Below are 19,573 nucleotides of genomic sequence, written 5' to 3'. Positions count from 1 at the left end.
CTCTGAAACAGACATAAAACAGACGACAGAGTGTCGCTGGACTAGGGCTTCTCACAGGACAGGGAAGCAAGGACGTGTAGACCTTCAGCTTTTATGACTGACACACCTACAGTCCCCCATGAGCTGTGAGGTCCCCGGCGAGCCACCTGCACAACCTGCTAGCACTGTCCTGCCATGAGGCCACTCGGCAGTTATTCAGATGTGAATAATAGAAAAGTTTTTACTCTCAGAATTAGAAACTACTAAACCCATCAACCATGGTTTTCAGTGTTTCCACGTCCAAGACAAATGTCAGAGGCAAGGTACCTCTGGCCTCAGTCAGTGCAATGTGCTCACAGCTTGGGTCAGCCTCTGAAACCAGCTAGACTCTGGTCCTCCTGGCTGAAAAGAGCCTCCTGCCACTTGGCCACCCCCTGTCTGCCATAAACCACCCCCAAGAGAGTCGAGGAGGGGCCATATCTTGTTTACCACTATTCCCCATACTTTGAGACTTTGATTTAGCATGAAAATTGAATTTATATTGACAATTGCCTGACCCGACCTGTCATTCCTGAGTGTGTACTCTGAGAGGTATTCCTTGAGCACTGAGTGAGATTATGCACAAATTCCCCAAAGAATTACTGAGTCTGGCATTGCAGCATCCAAGGAACCATGCTGTAGTTCCAACTCCAGCTCTGCCACAAACTTTATGACTGCGGAAAAGCTATCTCATCTTCTGGGCCTCTGTTTAACCATGAAAATAACTAAAAGACCCAAGGACAATATCAGCTCTAAACTATTCTAAAATTCAAAAAGAGAGAAAAGTTAGAGGAAAGAAAATTTAAGAGAAGAACGAAAACACTTCTCATGATTGTACTAATACAAGAAATATGAGAAAAGTACTCAGGTTTGACAAATACCAAGGAAAAAGCAAAAGGAAAAACCTGTGGCCACAACTTTTCCTACCACAGATTTCCATGGCAGCTTTCCCAACAGACCAAAATAAATGAGGATTAAGTGGAAGGGCCAAAGTGAGAACAACATTCCCGTGTGCATTAGAATGACCCCACCCACACCCTCCCTCTCCCTCAGCTGAGGACTCTGATACCACACCTGTCCCTGGGTATCCTGCCTTTCCTCTGGTCTCCATGCACAGTTTGCGGGAAGCAGTGTCCCCGCTCCCTCCCTCAAAGACCAGATTCTAGTCTGGTCTCCATCCCTTCAACAGTAGGAAAGGGCATGCTGTTTTCTTCCTAAGGGCCAGGTAGTAAATATTTTAGGCTTTGTGAGCACATGGTCTCCCTTAAACTATTCTGCCATTGTAGAGTAGAAGCAGCCAGCGACAATACAGAAACAAAGGGGTGTGGCTGTTCCAATAAAACCTCACTTAAAAAACAGGTGGCAGCCAGACTTGGCCCACGGGCCATAGTTTACCAACCCGTCCCTAGATCATCTCATCAGTTTACACTCACGCTCTAAGACCATCTTAAAACAGACACCCTCCCCACATCCCCGCAGTCCTCTCCACTTACTGCTCCTCCAAGAGACTCCAAATGCTTCCCGGTGCTTTCCCCCCAGCCACCAGCCAGGAATCTCCCCCTCCAGACAGGCTCCTGTCCCCGCCACTCACTGACACTTCTCTGTCCAGGCCTCCAGGTGGCCAAATCCAATGCCCACATCTGTTCTAACCTCTGTCCAACACACCTGCCCATCTCCTGAGACACATCATGTCTTGGTTTCCTGGACACCATGCTCCCCTGGTCTCCCGCCCCCTGGGGCCTGTTTTCAGTCTGCTCTGCTGATTCTTCCTCTTCCACCTGACTGCTAAATGCTGGAATGACCAGGTCACAACCTTGGTCCTCTTAATCAATACTCTCTAAGTGAGTCAACACAGTTTAAATTAAATAAATTAAATATCACCTTCCAGCTGTTGCCTGCCCTGCCAAACTTCCCTCTCCAGCCCAGACTCTCTGAGACTTGAGTATTGCCTGGGCATCTCCACCTGACCATCTAACAGGCATCTGCAATTTAGCAAGCCCCTCCATCTGCTCCTGCATTTCAGTGAAGGCACTGCCAGGTGAGTTCTCCTGGATCCCCTCTTCCTCATCCCTCTCAATCCGTCAGCAAGTTTTGGCAGTTGTATCTCACATCTGCCCTCTGCACCGCCCCCCATCCCCACAGCCACACGACTATGCAACACTGTCATTACTCTCCTGGACAACTTCCCACCTGACCTCCTTGTTTCACTCTGCCCCCCACTACCCGTTCTCTAGCCAGCAGCCAATGTGACAGTCATAAAACAAAATTAGAAAATATCATTCTTCTGCTGAAACCTTTCCCCATGTACCTCGAGTAAACTCCAAAGTCGCCACCCAAGTCATGTAGGCTTTACTAACTACAGCCTCACCGCCCAGCCCATACCCTCTCTCTGCTCTGCTCTGTTCCTGTCTCAGGCTCCCCACCTGCTGCTCCTAGGGCTCTGAACGGCCAACTCTACCTCACTCTCCAGGTCTCTGCTCCAGTGGCATCCTTGCCCCTTCACCAACCACAGCACTCACCAACCACAGTACTCACCATAATTCCAAAAAGCCTGTGAATGTGCTTACATGTTGACCAACTCAGTCAAAACAATGGAGAAGGCAAACATTACAAGGAGGGTGCCTTGTGCACAATGCTGGTGCATCATAGGAACCCATTAAATATGTGTTGAGTGAACCACAAATCATATGATGTGAAAACATTAACTGTGTCCTCTGTGGACAGTTTTCTTCCCTCAATCTGCTGAACTAGGTCTTCACTCTATGCTAAGTTCACGGAGTCCTTATTTGTTCCTCACCTGCTGTAAACTGGAACCCACACCTCCCAGTGAAAACACAACATGCCTGCTGAATTGGGAGGGGAGGTCATGGCAAGGTACCTCAAGAGTGTCTGAGACTCATTCACACAGTGATGCTCCTGGGGAAGAAATGAAGGGTCACAGGGACTGAACTTATTAACACACTGCAATTAGTATAACGGATCTCTTTTAGCACTTCCATCAGACCTGTGCCCTGGAGTAGACTCAGTATCAAGTAAACATCCTATTTTTAGTTAATTTCCAAAGTAACAGACCAAGCAACATTTTATACACCTTCCAATAACTCCTGACCACAAGAAAGCTTAGAGTCAGAACAGTGGGAGCAGTGTCTCCAGGCACCAGTGGCCAGTCTTTTCCATTACCTTCACCTCCTGCTCCTCAGAGGCTCCCACTTTCAACCGGGGAGGTTTGGGGGTGTTTCATTGCAATAACATAGCCTATTCACATGGTACGTGCTATCTTTCTAACCTCTCAGAGCAGAGAACTAGGATTTTATGTTATTCCCACTGCATTTCCCACAAAATGCTAACTTTTAAACTCCCCTCCTGCCATTTTTCTTTCTGGCCCTCTGTGGGGTGTGTCACTGAGATGTGACAAGGCTTAGAGCAGTACCCTGCTCCCAGATTCTGAGTCAAGTCTGGGTGGGGCCCAGGAATCTGCATTTCCCACCATTTCCCAGGTGATGCCAGGGCTGCTGTCTAGTGGCCTTGGAGGGACACAGACCTGTGTTCCAGTCCCCTGTTCTCCTTAGTCATGTCAGAGCCTCATGCGTACAGTTGTGATAATGCTGTCAACACCAGCGAGCCATCATGTGAACTACGGGAAATACAGGACAAAATGCCTGGCCCAGGGCAAATCCTCAAGAAAGGAGACCTTCTCTCCTACACTGAGTTACTGGTTCAGTTGCCCCAACAATTCTGGGGAGCATGTGGACCTGCTGGCCTAAAGTGTCCCCTTTCTTATGAAACTTAGTCTCAACCACAGAGCTTCAGAAGCTGGAATCCTGGGATTCTTCCCAGGCAATGTCTATCTGAATTTCATATTTCCCCTGTGAGGCAAACTTTGAGCCATATTTCCCAGTTCTTTAGACAATTATGAACATTCTGCTTCCCACACTTTTTCTATTTGCCTTCCGTGATCTGCACTCACCACAACTAAAATCAAATAATTAAGGAACATCTGGTCAATATGTGGCAAGAAATTGACATGTTAATCTTTTTAAAAAAGTTAAAAGCAGCAAAAGCTTACATATATAAACTTACATACATATAAAATAGAAAGAGAGACTGTGTGTGTGTGTGTGTGTGTGTGTGTGTGTGTGTGTGTGTGCAGGGAGGGAAAAAGAGAAAAAAAATGAATGAATGAGTGCATGCCTGGAAGGATAACTCTATATCAAGAAACAGAAAAATGCTCATCTCTGGATGGAATTAAGGGTGACTCTTTTTCTCCATTTTAACTTCCCAGTGCATTCTAACTTTCTGCCCAACACTGGCCTAATGAAGAATTCCACAGCTTGACCATGTGAGGTACAATGAGACAGACTGGGAAGGGAGCACAGTGCACGCAGAATCACACGACCCCTCACACTGCTCTGCTTGCAACGAACTCTCCACTGTCCCATCTTGCCCATGTTCTCAGCTCCCACTTTAGACCCTTTCTCTACCTGGACTTCAGATTCTCCCTAACTCACTTTCTTCCTAGTCCTCCCCTTCTCTGCCTTTCCCCACTTCCGGTCCTCGCTGTTCACCTTCTGCATAAGCTTCATACCCCTTGGAAAGAGTCCCCCCTCAAGCCCCGCTCCAAAGCTCAGAGCCCTCATATCCCCAGAATCTCACTTATGCCATCTATAAGGGTAAATAAACAAGATTACATCTTCACTGTTTAATAAAGGGGAAGAAGTTGCCCCTTCCCTGCCCTTTGAGTGTTTCCTTTCGTCAGGAATGAAACAAATTCAGTGTTCAGATTTTACAGGGCAGTCACCACCTGCTGACTCAGAGTGGTAAACACGGACCTCCAGAACTGAGGCAGAAGTCTCTCATCAGCCGCAGACTACACAGGTACATCTATTTTTCCCTCAAGGAGATGAGAGAGGTCTTAACAGTTCATTCTTCTGCTTCCTTGTGTGTAAAATGTGTGACGTTCTGCCCAGCTCTGTACTCTCTTGAAGATGCCTTACATGCATGTAATCTGCTCATACAGTAATGAAACTGTTTTCTTCCTTTCCATATTGATATGGGTAGGAAGGACATCTATTTCTCCAATATGCTGAGACCCTGACGTGTCACCCCCACCCAAGTCCCTCTTCGATGTCCCCCATTTCAGGTCTGCTGGTGTGCACAGCCTCATATCCCCACCCTTGATCCCCCACACCTTCACTTCAGACCCACCCTATTCCCCCAGCATCCCCTCCGGGTCCCCACCATCGCCCTAGTCCCCCAGCATGCCTCCAGGTCCCCACCATGCCCTTCAGGTCCCACCATCCTCTCCTAGTCCACAGCATTTCCTCCGGGTCCCCAGCATCGCCCTAGGCCCTCAGCACCTCCCTAGTCCCCCAGCATCCCCACCAGGTCCCACCATCACCGGCAAGTTACAGCATTCCTTCCAAGTCCCCATCATCCCCCTAGGCCTCCACCATCGCCCTAGTCCCCCAGCATCCCCTCCAGGTCCCCAGCATCCCTCAAGAGCCCACCTTTGGCCCTTGTGCCTCTCTGTTAGCCCAGCCCACATCCCACCACCTTCCGTAGTCCTTGGAGCGTTGGAAAGAGGAGTCCTCACTTCGGCGGTCGCGTTAGGAGGGACCCTGACGGAAGGGCACAGGCCCAGCTGCAGACTGGAGACACACCTTACCTGAGTAGCGGGGGAGGCGCGAAGTCGACAAGACTCGAGGCCGACACCGTTCAACAATCTCTGAAGCCGCGGGAGGCGGGGGACCCGGAGCTGGGAGGATGGCGCTGTGGGCCGCTCCCGTGCCTGCGCCGGGTAAGAGCCGTAGCAGGCAGCGAGCATGCGCCCAAGAACTGGCTCGCTGTGTTTCAGGCTCCGGCAGGAACTCAGACCGCGGGCTCTTGGTTCCGCTCGACTGCTCCGGGACGACTGCGGCCTATGAGTGTCTGTACCTCGCCGGTTTCGCTCTAGCCGGCGCGGGGCTGTGAGCCGCGGGTGCTCAGAGCGTGTACTCCGGAAGTAGGTTTAGCAAATACTTCCTTTTTCACCTCCCTGTTTAAAGAGCAGAGAAGTGGGAATCCGGAAGTCGGATTCTGGACCTCCACGAGCACTCGCTCCGTCCCCAGCAGCCCCTCCGACTCCGCGCAGCCTCTGTGACCGCCCCGCAGCCCTCCTTGTGCCCGGCAGCTCCTCCGACAACCCCCTCCGAGCCCCGCCCTGTTCCCGGCAGCCCTCCAGATCCCCCCGGCAGACTCCCACCCCACGCACCCCGCACGCCAGGACGCCGAACCTGGCCGGGGATGGACAGGGAGGCGCGCGTGTTCGCCGAGAGCCACTTCCGAGGGCTCGAGGGGTGTCTCCCCCGCAGGGTCTGCCCGAAACTTGACCGCGTGGACTTCATCGAGAAGCCGGACTCCTTTTCCTACGCCGACTTCTTCAAGGGTTACCTGCTCCCTAACTTACCCTGTGTTTTCTCCAGCGCCTTCACCGAGGGCTGGGGCAGCAGGAGGCTCTGGGTGACACCCAGCGGAAAGCCCAACTTCGATTATTTGCTTCAGAACTATGGTAAGGACTGAGCGTGAGTGCCCCGGGCAAGCACAGCATGGAGTCCAAACACAGGACTAGACTCTTAGGTCGGACTGTGAGGGAGGGCGCAAATGAGGACAGCCACAGAGGGCTTGAGGGAGGCAAGGCATGAGTCACTCCCCAGAAGAATTCACCTGGAGACGGTGTAGCAATGAGTTGGAGGGCGGACAGGGTCAGGGAGGATTGACAGGCTGGAGGACTCTCAGAAAAGTCTTGTCCCTGACCCTTTCCTTTCAGGAGACGTGGTTGTACCTGTTGCAAATTGTGAGGTCCGGGAATACAACTCCAACCCCAAAGAACACATGCCCCTCAGAGACTACATCAGCTACTGGAAAGAGTACATTCAGGGAAACTACTCCTCTTCACGGGGCTGTCTCTATCTCAAAGACTGGCATCTGTGCAGGTAAAGGAGCCTGGAGCACTGGCCACAGCACTGCTTTTCAGTTCTGAGTGAGCCCTGGCTGCACACGAAGGAACTCATCTTTTCCCCAGTTCGGAATTTAACCCGCTTTCCTCGGCGTGGTTGGAAGTGTCATTCTCTCCAATCATGGCCATCTCACCATGCCTGCACAGGCTTGGTTGCTATGAGGAATGTGGGCCTGGCAGAGGCACAGATGGGCTGTGGTACCCACCTCTTCTTTGTCACATTTGCCCAGAACCATGCTTGTCAGCTTCACCTCCATCTAACTGGCGGCATCCAGCCTTTGCCTGTCCTCTCAGATGCCCCTGGGACCAGCCTCCCCTGTCCAGACCTACTTCTCCAAGTCAGGCCTGTTATCATCCACCTTGGCTGTTGCCAGTCTCCAGACTAGCTGCCCCGCCTCAAGTCCTGCACCCCACTGCTAAAGTCCAAGTGAGCTTTCCAGCAGGACTGTGCCCCACCCATTTAAAATCTCCATCACTAACAAGCAATGCCAACTCTTTAACAAGGCCTTCCGAGATCTGTTGCCACTCACCGCATGCTTCTTCCACCTGGGGAGCTCAAAGGATGTGCTCTGAGAAATGCCTCGCTCTTGTGGGCAGCCCCACCCCTTCTGCTGGCCTTCTCACTCTCTGAGATGGTCCTCAGGTTTTGTAGTCATTTCCCCTGCTAGGGGTGTGCTTTTCGCAAGCAGAGAGGAGGTCCTAGTCAGACCCCCGCCATCTAGCACAGGGCCCTGGCACAGATCAGGTGCTCATTTAATGAATGAGTGAACAGTCGAATTCTTGTTTTGCTGATGCAGGAACTAAGACTCAAAAAAAAAAAAAAAAAATTCAGGCCCTTGTGATTCCCAAGAGAAATCCAAGAGTACATGAAGGGCACCAGCGTCCTGCTCAAAGCTTGCCCTTGGTACTATCTGCCACACCTTCTTACTTGTCAGAGAGACCTGGCCCAGCAGACAGTCACTAAGATGCAACCAGACTCTGGTCCTAGACTTCACGGACTCATATTCCAACAGCACAGATGGACTCCTAGATTCAGACACTCATGCACTGTGAATTTGTGCTTCAGATAAGCAACGAGTAGTTTTTTGGGTATAAGTATGTCCCAGGTATTCCAAGGGGCATACTTATCCTAGAAACTTGTTCACTGTTTATTTGAAATTCAGTCTTGAGGAAGTGTCTTGCGTTTTCCTTGGCAACCCAAAAATAAAAAGAACAAAGTAAGGCCTGGATCAGGCATGCAGGGGTAGCCACAGGGGAGGTGATATCTGAGCAGGGTTTTGAACGATAAGCAGGAGTCTGTCACTGTACAAAGGCATGACAGCGGAGGGACCTGCATGGTGTTTTGGGGAACTACTGGTGGTTTGGTACTACTAAGGCTCTCCCCTGTCAGGCCTCTGACCGAGAGTGTTGTGTGACCATGTTGTTGGTAGAACTGCACTCTCCCTTGGGCTGGTTTAGAATGCTCCTCTGTTTGGGAGTCCATTGGTTGGGTTGTAGGGATGGATCCAGGGGAGTGAGGGGTTGAAAAGGACCTCCATGTACCTGGGCTGTCCTCATGCCTGGGCCTGTGGCTTTGAATCTGCTCAGCAGAATCAAGGTCACTGGTGTGGTTAAAAAAGTGGAGGAGGCCCCCAAATTCGGGAAACCAGCATGATACAGATGATGCATTTAAACCCCAGCTCAGCCAGAAGCTGAAATCCTGGAATGGGTGTGGGAGTGGCCCGGAACATCTAGGTCAATGCCTGTACAAGTTGTCTAGGCTGTGTCACAGCACCCCCAAAAGCAATTTCATCTGCTTACAACTCTGGTTCAGTCGTTTGGGCAGGGATCAGCTAGGGCCACTTGGGGCTGTGGTCATCTGGTGGCTGGACTATGGCTGGGTGGTCTGAGGTGGCCCCACTTCTGGCGGTTGGTGCTGACTCCAGAAGGCAGGTCAGGGTCATTCACATAATTTCAAAGCTCTCATGATATTTCATGCACTCAGGACATGGGTGCCGGGAGGTTGGCTTGTAGCCACTTCTGCTGTAGCTTCATGCCACTTTCTAAAGGGACTCCTCGGCGGAGGGCGTGTTCACCCTGCCCATATACTTCTCATCTGACTGGCTCAACGAGTACTGGGATGCCCTGGACGTGGATGACTACCGCTTCATCTACATGGGGCCCACCGGCACCTGGTAACCGCCTGTCTGCTCCCACCCACCATCCTACACCCCGTCCCTGGTCACTCTCCTGAACCTTCCTGCTGGTGTGTCAGCTCTTGCCCAGAGCCTCTCAGAGATTCCTGTTAGCCAGGTGATGGAGTTGGCTGCCAGGTCTGGCATTTCTAAGCCCACTTACCCTCTTTCCTCTGTGGAAAGAGCTCATGTACCTCCTGTGTGATGTTCTGGGGTGGGGGAGGTTTGGCCCTCCCACCTGGCTCACAGGCCAGGTGTGAGAGCTGGGGACCACTGAGGCCTCTGAGCCTGGCCAGTCTATTCAGAAGAAGCAAAGCCCACATCCAAGCCACACAGCACCAACAGAAGCTCTTGCACAGGTCGCCGTTCCATGCTGACATTTTCCGCTCCTTCAGCTGGTCCGTCAACATCTGCGGGAGGAAAAAGTGGTTCTTCTTCCCACCGGGGCAAGAAGAAGCCCTGCGGGATTGCCACGGTAGCCTGCCCTACGATGTGACCTCCCCCACACTCCTGGATAGCCGCCTACACCCCATGCGAGATCACTGTAGCCCACCACTGGAGGTCACACAGGAGGCAGGCGAGATGGTGTTTGTGCCCAGTGGGTGGCACCATCAAGTCCACAACCTGGTATGCTGGGCACTCCCTACCCCATGTGCCGTGGCCCAGACGGGTCAGGGAGACAGGCCACAGGGCTCCACTGGGCTGACTCTTACCCCTGTTCACCTGTGCCCCTTGGCCTGCTCAGCAGCTCTCCTTGCCCTCGGCACCTTCCTAAATGCGTTCCTGCAGAAAGAGGGCCGAGCCCACCCGCCCTGATCCCATAGAGTGGGTAGGCTGTCCCTCTGGGAGAGCCTGGGTATGGGATGGGGCAGGCCATGGGCAAGGACGGTACTGCATGTGGCTGTGTTGGTTCCCTGCATGCAGCACTGCTGAGGGCCCCCAGCCTCTTTCCCTCCCTCCCATGTTGCTTTCCTGGGCAACAATGGGCAAGGGGTCCATACACTGTGGGGTTGTCCCAGCCCTTAGGGAGCCCCAATCTGGGCTAATTGTGGATTCAAATGATCCCAGCTCCCTCTTCTCTGCTGGCTCCCATTGGGAGATGGAAGCAGCTCCTCCCAGCTGAGGAAGGCTGAGAGGACCTCAGGATGGGGAGGGGACGGTGCCCCCTGTGGGCTCACGGGGACAGCCTGTGCCCTACCCCTTCCAGGAGGACACCATCTCCATCAACCACAACTGGGTCAACGGCTGTAACCTGGCCAACATGTGGCACTTCCTGCAGCAGGAGCTCTGTGCCGTGCAGCAGGAGATCATTGATTGGAGGGACAGCATGCCCGACTGGCACCACCACTGCCAGGTGGGACAACTGGTCTGAGCAGGAGGGGGGCACAGGATGAGGCTCACCAGGGCTATAGTGGGGGGATTGGTAGGGGGCTCACCTGAACCAGGACCACAGTCAAGGGCAAGAGTGTGCTCACCTGGCCCAGGGCGTCAGTGGGGGGAGGGTATGGAAAAGCCCCCAGGACAGCCTGCAGTCTTAAGGGAGGGTGTGGTCTCTAAGGTCAGATCTGTAGTCTTGGGGGCCTGGTGGCAACCAGGCCTACCTATGTGAGTGAGGGTTCTGGGGCTTCCAGGCTGCAGGACTCAGACCCATTTGATCACTGGCTGGCACCCAGGTGTCTCCATCCTCGAGGACTGGACCGTGTCTCAGGGCCCTTTGTAGCCTAGACTCGATGCAGGGTCAGCAGAACTTGCCGAGAGCTGTGAGTGAGCAGCAGCTCACTGGTTGTTCCTTTCTGGCCCAGGTCATCATGAAGTCCTGCTCCGGGATTAATTTCGAGGAATTTTATCACTTCCTCAAGGTCGTTGCTGAAAGGAGGCTTCTCCTCCTGGCGAAGGGGATGGGTCCTGGCAAGGTGGAGGGCGGCAAGGGCACCAGGCTGGGCCCCCAGCAGGCCGCTTTTGACATTGGCCGCATAGCTGAGGTGCTGGAGTCCGTGGTGGCCCACCCTGACTTCCAGAGAGTGGACACCAGTGCATTCTCACCACGGCCAGAGGAGCTCCTACAGCAGCTGGAGGAGGCTGTGGCCGCCACCACATCCCTTTAGTGCATGATGCAAGGATCGGGTGCAGCACATCCTTGGGGGACCCTGGAGGCACCAGTGTGGAAGGCAGTCACCCTGTGCTAGGGTCCCTTCTGGAAATAAAGCTCTGTCCTCCTGTGTGGCCTGGGATGTGTCACTTCCCTGTTGAACTGTCACCTCGGCGTCCCAGGCACAATTCCTGCTCTTTGGGGTCTGACATGTCCTGGCTGTCGGCATCCCTGGGGCCCCGATGCCTGTCCAGAGGGTCCAGGCTCCTTGTCCTCGTGAGTCCCAGCCAGGACTGGGAACTGGATCCGGTGAGGGGGGGTGCATGGGGAGGTGTTGGTCATTTGGACCCATGGCAAGGAGGCTGGGAATGTGCTGGGGACTCAGGAGTGGGGGTGGCATGTGGCTAGGTTTTCTTCTCCCCCACCCCCCCAGCCTTCCCTCAGCAAAGGCCAGCATCCAAGCTGACAGGCCTCCCATCCTCAGCAGTGCAGGGCAGCTGGCTCGTCTGGCAGGGCCCCCTCTGCAGTAGCACCACCTCCCTGCATGAGTCCACACATCTCCCACTGGAGCAAGACCCTCAGTGTAGGGTGGAGACACTGGGGCCCAAGGCAGCCCCAAGACCAAAGGCCTGTGTCTCTATCCCACACTAGAACCACCTGTGCCCCCTCCTCCCCAGCATTGAGCCAAAGATGTCTGTTGGTCAGGGCTCTAGGCCTCATGTGCTGTCCTTCATGCAAGCCCCCCAAGTGTCATAGGTACATCATTGACGTGCCACTTGGGCCCTGCAGTAGGGCAAGGCAAAGCACCAGTGAGTTTATCCCTCTCCTGCTTGCTACGGCACCACCTTTCCCCTTCAGAGACTCTAAGCCCACCCTAGCAGCTGCATACCCAGTGAGGGAGAGGGCCTTGCCCAAGGTCTCCCTGCAGGCCAGGTAGGGCCCAAAAGGCCAGCTGGAACCTGGGCCTCTTCCACACTTCATACACCTGTTCTGCACCATACTACTTCAACTCACTGAACACCCACTATCCGCCATCTAAAGTCACTTTGCAAACAGTGTTTGATTCAGCAACCACTCTTTGTGCACTCATTCTGCCCTGTCCAGAACTTTTTGTCATTGCAGACTTTTTACACTTGTATGTACCATCCAGTTTCCACTTCTTGCACACCTATATTACACTCAATAGTCAAGAGTTTCAGGATTCTCCAGAGAAATGGAACCAATAGACTATGTGTAGAAAGAGAGGTGTTAAGGGCTGTTGATTGTTAAATCTGCAGGATAGGCTGGAGACCCAGGGAAGAGTTGACCTTGCGGTCTTGAGTCTGAAGGCTGGAAACTCAGGCAGGGTTTCTGTGTTGCAGTCTAGAGGCAGAAGTGCTTCTTTGGGAAACCTAGGTCCTTTGCTCTTAAGATCTTCAACTGATTCAATGAGGCCCACCCACATTATGGAAGGTAATCTGCTTAAAGTCTGTTGAGTTCACAGCAACATCCGGACACTGGCATTTAGCCAAACAACTGTGCACCATGACCTGACCACACTGGCACATAAAATGGACCATTGTAATCACTCCCCGCATATTCACTGGTCACTCTGCTTCATCCAGTGCCCACTTCTTATGACATTGACCAGTGTCTCCTTGCTCACTCACTGTGCAATTCAAAAGCCAATGACTGTCATTTCCATTTGACTTCACACTTTGCACACCTCTTTGCCAGTCACTGTTTACACACTCGCCATGTGCAGTTCAACAGCCAATCTATGCGTGTGCATCCCACTTTCACTCCAGCACACTCTTGCAGCATTTAACAATTGCTCCTCCCATGCTCACCATCAGATTTTCTATTCTCACACACCCACTGTGTGCTATTCAACAAAGTCTTGTTGCACCCACTGCAAGAGTCACTGAATACTCCCTGGGGCCATGTTATCAACTACTCTTCACTATTCTTCCAGCTTTCCCTCCTATACAGCCACTGTGTGCCATTTAACAGTCAGTGCTTGCACACTCACTGCAAAACAACTACTCTTTTGCACATTTCTGTCAACTTATCAATCTTTCCTTGCACATTCTGCACCATCCAAATTCCACTAAGCCATCAATAATCAACTCCTTTGCAATCGCTATCTGTAGTTCAACAATCATTTGCTCCATTTTGTTCTATTCTGTGTCCGCTTTTTGTACTCCCACTTGCATTCAACAGTCACTTGCACAAATCACTTATGGCCTGGGAGAGGTGAGCCCTGCTCTGTGTCTGAGTGACAGAGCCGTCACGGAGGAAAGGGTAACTCAGAATTGCCCTGCATTTCATCTGTCTCTTGCCTTTATAGGCTGTATATTTAGGGGATGTTACTGAAAATAGGTGACAGGGTGCAGGCTGAAGGCTGTATAGGGTCCCAGGGGCTCCCTCCCTGTGCCTGGCATTAGCCCTTTAGCTTCCAGTCCTGGGAGAAGCCCGAGGAGGGCACTCAGGTGAGTGTAGGGCAGTGTGTGTTTCCCACCCAGATTGGAAGCACTCTAGTGTTTAATTGGTAGAGCTGTGTCTGTGCTGCCCATGGATTGTTGGTCCTGGTGGTACACCTCCTCCCCTGCTAATCAGGCTGCATCTTTCAGCCCTTCCGACATGAAAGGTTGACATCCCCTTGACATAACCAAAGTATATTCATCAGGCCCCAGCAAGAGAGGAGTGACCTGATGTACCTGATCAGTGTACCTGATGGTGGACTGGGGGCCATCTAGGGCATTTCTGGGTTAAAACAATTATACAGGGCATTGCAGGGATGCTTATAGAATGACACCCAGCTATAGGCCTAAACTCTGTATCACAAATCTTTCCCCTGGATAAGAAATAAGCAGGAAAAGGAATTCTGAAGTCAGAGGAGTATTCAAATTTAGGTAAAGTGCTGACCTTGGTGGGGAGGGGTGATGAAAAATCCTGCCTGCCCTCAGTCTGTTTGCAAATAATCTTCCTCTGGCTTTTTCCTTTCCATGTTGTATTTCTTTTTTACCATTCTCCCCACTTAGGGCTTATAGAATTCCAGAGTTTGACCTACAGTTTCCCAGTTGGTGGTCAAAAGATACCTCAGCAAGAGAAGCAGAAAGCTCTCTCCACAGTGTAGAAAAGCAGCCATTGTCCTGGGGCAGGAAATGCTCCTGGCAAGAGTTAGTTTCAAAGATGCCCAGTTTTCAGTGCTTGTTGCTATGCCTGTGAAAGTACCTTCAACCTCCAAGTCCCCCGAGTTCTGAGGGGCTTTCTCAGCCCCTTGCCCAGTTTAATGATACTGAAACGAACGTCTCTGTGAAAGATGGACTTGGGCATGTCCTTCAGAGAAGGGTAGCTGGCCCTTCCTACTTCTCCCACATACAATAAACTGATGGCCCTCAAGACTTACTGAATGAAGAGTGAGAGTGTCTGTTTCTTTTTAAACACAAGAAATGAAAGAACAAAACCACAACTCCCAGGCTATAGTAGAAATGGGATTTTAATATAATATTCCAGTGCAGCTTTTGCTATTTACCACAGTAGTAAACGTTTTCTTTTTTTTACCTTTTATACAAAAAATCAATCACCCCCTCACCTCCTCTGAACTATTCCCTTCCCACTGACCCCATCTCCTGTGGTCTCATAAAGTCCTTTGTGCCTGGCACTTGCAGTGGCACCAGACAACATCAATGGGACTCAGCTGCCCCTCACCTGGTGAAGAGCAAGGTATGTGAAGTGGGGTCTCTCCTCTACTGGGGCAGGGGGGTAGGTAAGTCCATCACTCTCAGTTGGGCTTGATGATGGAATCTAGCCTGAGAACACGGTGGGAGGCAGGGCCAGGACCCCTGGGAGGGCAATAGGCAGGTGCTGTAAGTCGTGAAGATAGAACTGAAGTTGTCAGACCCATTGGGTGGGTGAGTGCTCTGGGATGCCTGTGGGCACAGATGACAACGACTGGTACCTGTGAAGGAATGAGAGAAGTGTACAGAGGGCAATATCTGGCAGCAGGCAGGGCACTGTGCCCATTGGCAGTGCTCCTCAGCTAAAGTTAACTAGCCTTCTGGTTCCCAGAGAGCAGAAGGCACCTAAGGCAGTAAGAAGGTCCACGGTAGTCCAGGTCAGCCTGTCAACTGTTAGGTGTCATACCCAGCCAGAAGAGGTTCAGTGGTGAAACAAGCCTGGAGGTGGCCTGGGCTGTCACGTTGGGAGCACGGTGCCTGCCTGGCCTGGGCCATTCCAGTCTGTAAGTTTTTAGCTCACCCTGGAGAGGGTGATCCTGAGGCTGGCTATTGCCAAGAGTCAGAAGATGCCCTTTGTGAACCAGAAAAAGAGCAAAGTAAATCTAAAAAATAAATATTAGAACCAAGATGAATAGAATAGGGAACAACACAGCAATAGAGAAAATCAACAAACTAAAAGTTGTTTCTCTGAAAAAATGAAAAAATTGATGAACCTTTAGCTAGATTGATTAAGAAAAAAGCAGAGAAGACTCAAGTAATAAAGTCAGAAACAAAGTTGGGACAACACTACCAACCTCACAGAAATAAAAGAGTTCATAAGAGACTGTGAACAATTATACACCTACAAATTGCATACTCTAGATGAAATGGGAAAATTCTTACAAGCACACAAATTACAAAACAGGTGACTCCTACCAAACATTTAAAGAAAAACTAACACCAATTCTTAAACTCTTCCAATAAGTAGAAGAGGAGGGAACACTTAACGATTTCTGTGAGAGCAACATTACACTAATACAAAAGCTAGACAAAGATCTCACAAGAAAAAACTAGAGACCAATATCCCCCATGAGTATAGATGCAAAAATCCTTGATAAATACTAGCAAACAGAATCCAGCAGCATATTAAAGGATTATGCATCATGGTCAAGTGGGATTTATCCCAGGGGTTAAAGTACTGCTCGATATATGAAATGCAATCTATACCACATTAGTAGAATGAAGGGGGGGAAAAATCCACATGATCATCTCAACTGATGAAGAAAAGGCATTTGACAAAAGCCAACACCCTTTCAGAATAAGAGAACTCAATAAGTAGAAATAAAAGGGAACATCCTCAACATGATAGAGGGCATTTATAAAACCCCACAACTAGCATCATGTTCAGTTTTGAAAGACTGAAAGCTTTCTTCCTAAGATCAGAAACAAGACAAAGACATCCACCTTTACCACTTCTATTCAACATTCATTTTATTGGAGGCTCTGGCCAGAGCAATAAGGCAAGCAAAGCAAAAAGCATCCAAATTGGAAAGTAGGAGGTAAAATTATTGACAGATGACAAAAGTTTGTATGTAGAAAATTCTAAAAAATTCACACACATACACACAACTGTTAGAGCTAGCAAACGAATTCAGTCAATCTGCAGGATCAATGGAATAGAAATTGAGACTTAAGAATTAAACCCATGCCAGTGGATTTTTCAACAGAGGCATTAAGACCATCCAATGAAGGAAAAACAGTCTTTCTACAAATAGCGTTGGGAAAACTGGATATCCAGTTTTCAACATGCAAACGAGTGGAGTTGGAACCTTATCTCACACCATATGCAAAAATTAACTCAAAATGGATCCAAGAGCTAAAATTCCAAAACCCTTAGGGGAGAGAAAACAAACAAACAAACATAGAGGCCAATCTTTATGTCCTTGGATTTAGCAATGGTTTCTTAAATATGGCACCAAAGGCACAAGCAACAAAATATAAAACAAATGGACTTCATCAGAATTGGACTGATAAACAGCTAGTCAACCCAGCACACCAGTGCCCAAGGCCAAGTCCAGGATGCCCAAGACACCCAAGACAAACAGCTGATTGACCTGGCAGCCCAGTGCCTGAGGCCAAGTCTTGGATGCTCAGGAGCCCATGTCAGACTGCTGGTCACTTGGAAACCTGGCACCCAGGGCCGAGCTCAGGATGGATATCTTGCCAACCCAGCAGCCTAGTGCCCAAGACCAAGTCTGGGAAAACTGGTACAAACAACTGATTGACCCAGCAGCCCAGCACCCTAGGTGGGATCCTCTGGGTGGACAGCTGGCTGACCCAGCACTCTGAAGTCTAAAGCCAAGTCTGGGACACCCAGGAGGCTCAGAATGAACAGCCCAGTCTATTCAGCAGCCTGGAAACTCTGGCCAAGTCCAGGATACCCAGAACAAACAGCTGTTAGACCTGGCAGCCTGGCACCTGACATAAAGTTCAGAAGGCCCAGGATGGACAGCTGGTTGACTTGGTTACCCAGAGCCCCAGGCCAAGTATGGAATGTCTAAAGCAAACTACTAGTTGACATGGCAACCTGAATCCAGAGGCTAAGTTTGGGATGCCCAAGATTGATGGTTAGACAGGCCGGTATCCTGGTGCCCAAGGCCAAGTCCAGGATGCCCAAATGGACAGGTATTCAACCCGGCAGTCCAGCACCTGAGGTCAATTTTAGGATGCCCAGGATGAGCAGCTGGTTAAACCAGCAACCTGTCTTGTGAGGCCAATTCCAGGATGACTAGGATGACTGTTGGCCCCCCAGTCTGGTGCCAGTGCCAAGACAGGGACACTCAGAACAGGCAACTGGCCAACCCATTGCCTGAGGCCAAGTCCAAGATCAGAATGAATAGCTGGTCCATCTGGTATCTCAGTGCCTGAGGCCAATTCGTGACTCCTGGGACTAGAAAGGTGGTCTACCCAGCAGACAGGCACCCAAGGAACGTTTTGAATGACCATGATACGTATCTGTTTGACTGGGCAGCCCCATGCCTGAGGCCAAGTCCAAGACATCTGGAATGCCTGGGACAGACAGCTGTTTGATTCAGCAGCCTGTTACCTAAGGCAAGTTCAGGGTGCCTGGCAGCTGGTTGACCTGGATGCTTATCACCTGATGCCAAATATGGGATGCCCGGGACAAACTACTGGTCAAAACAGCAGCCCAATTCCAGAGGGCAAGTCTGGGACAAAAAGTTGGTTGAGCAGGCAGCCCAGGGCCAAGGCCAAGGCTGGGACACCTTGGAAAGACGGGTGATTGACCTGGCAGCCAGGTGCTAGAGGCCAAATCTAGGATGATTGGGTCAGACAGGTCAACACGACAGCTTAATGCCTGAGGCCAACTCCAGGATTCCCGGAAAGGACGGTGGTCTCCTCGCACATTGGCACTAGAGGTCAAGTCCAGGATGCCTGGGACAGACAGCTGGTTGACATGGCAGCCTGGCACAAAAGGCCAAGTCTGGGACACCCTGGAAAGACAGCTGGCCAACCCAGCAACCTGGTGACCAAGGCCAAGTCTGGGATGCCCAGGACGAACAGCTCTTCAACCCAGAAGACCAACGCCCAAGTCCAAGTCTGGGAGGCCTAGGGAAAACAGCTGGTAGACACAGCAGCTCAGTGCCCAAGGCCAAGTCTAGGACATCTGCGACAGAGCTGGATGATTCAGTATCCCAGCACCCAAGATAAAGTCTGGGAGGCCCAAGACATACAGGTGGTCAACTAAAGTCTGGCACTAGAGGCCAAGTCCAGGACACTTGGGATGGACGGCTGGTTGACCCAGTAGTACAGTATCCAAGGCCAAGTTCAGGAAGCCTGAGATGCCAGTGATAACTCGACCTGGCAGCTCAGTGCCCAAGGCCAAGTCTGGGACCCTCCAAGACACACGGGACACCCAAGTCAACCCAGCAGCCCAGTGCCTGATGCCAGGTCTAGGACTCCTAAGATTGTCAGCTGGTTTACCTGACAGTCTAGCACCCAAGGCCAAGTCAGGGATACATGGGATGCCCAGGATTGACATGTGGTTGATCCAGAAACTTCACACTTAAAGCCAAATCCAGTATGCCCAAACAGGACAGCTAGTTAGCTGGCAGACCAGCACCTGAGGCCAAGTTTGGGATGCCCAGGTCAAAGAGCTGGTGAACCTGCCAACCAAATCCAGGACACTAGGGTGCTCAGGAAGGACAGCTTGTCGACCTGGCAGCCTAACACTGGAGGCCAAGTCTGGGATACTTCAAATGGACAGCTGGTCAACTCTTCACAACATCTGAGGCCACGTCTGAGACACCCCAGATAGCTACCGGGTTGACCCAGCAGCCCAACACTGCACCACGTGTGTGATGCTTGGGACAAACAACTGGTTTCACCTGGTAGCTGGGTGTCTGAGACCAAGTTCCCTATGCCACAGAATTCACAGTTGGTCAACCCCACAGAACAGCACCAGAGGCCCAGTCCGGGGCACCTCAGACTACTGGTCAATGCAGCTCGATACAGGAGTCCAAGACTGTGATGCTTCTGAGGGACAGCTGGTCAACTTGGCAGCCCAGGGTCTGAGGCC

General features: G+C 51.2%; 2 protein-coding genes across 4 annotated transcripts in view; one reads left to right on the top strand and one right to left on the bottom strand.

Moving 5' to 3' along the window:
- Positions 1–5,764, bottom strand: part of SNAP47 (synaptosome associated protein 47) — an 81,220-nt gene extending 75,456 nt beyond the window's left edge. For both annotated transcript variants that reach the window (XM_061190092.1, XM_061190093.1), the window contains exon 1: positions 5,684–5,764. The gene's annotated coding sequence lies outside the window, so the exon portion shown is untranslated. The remainder of the gene's footprint in view (positions 1–5,683) is intronic.
- Positions 5,765–6,054: 290 nt separating this feature from the next.
- On the top strand, positions 6,055–11,405 carry JMJD4 (jumonji domain containing 4). Of its 2 annotated transcripts, none has more exons than XM_061190095.1 (6): positions 6,055–6,565; positions 6,824–6,989; positions 9,061–9,186; positions 9,582–9,813; positions 10,394–10,540; positions 10,989–11,405. In XM_061190095.1, exons 1-6 carry the CDS (start codon positions 6,301–6,303, stop codon positions 11,289–11,291), a joined length of 1,239 nt encoding a protein of 412 aa, XP_061046078.1. In that variant the 5' UTR covers positions 6,055–6,300; the 3' UTR covers positions 11,292–11,405. The 2 variants fall into 2 exon arrangements, with proteins under 2 accessions (XP_061046078.1, XP_061046077.1); XM_061190094.1 differs by having other exon boundaries at positions 9,546–9,813.
- Positions 11,406–19,573: the final 8,168 nt, after the last annotated feature.

This window comes from Eubalaena glacialis, chromosome 4 (genome assembly GCF_028564815.1).
Source record: "Eubalaena glacialis isolate mEubGla1 chromosome 4, mEubGla1.1.hap2.+ XY, whole genome shotgun sequence".
Classification (NCBI taxonomy): Eukaryota; Metazoa; Chordata; class Mammalia; order Artiodactyla; family Balaenidae; genus Eubalaena; species Eubalaena glacialis.
This window is presented reverse-complemented; position numbering and strand designations above follow the sequence as displayed.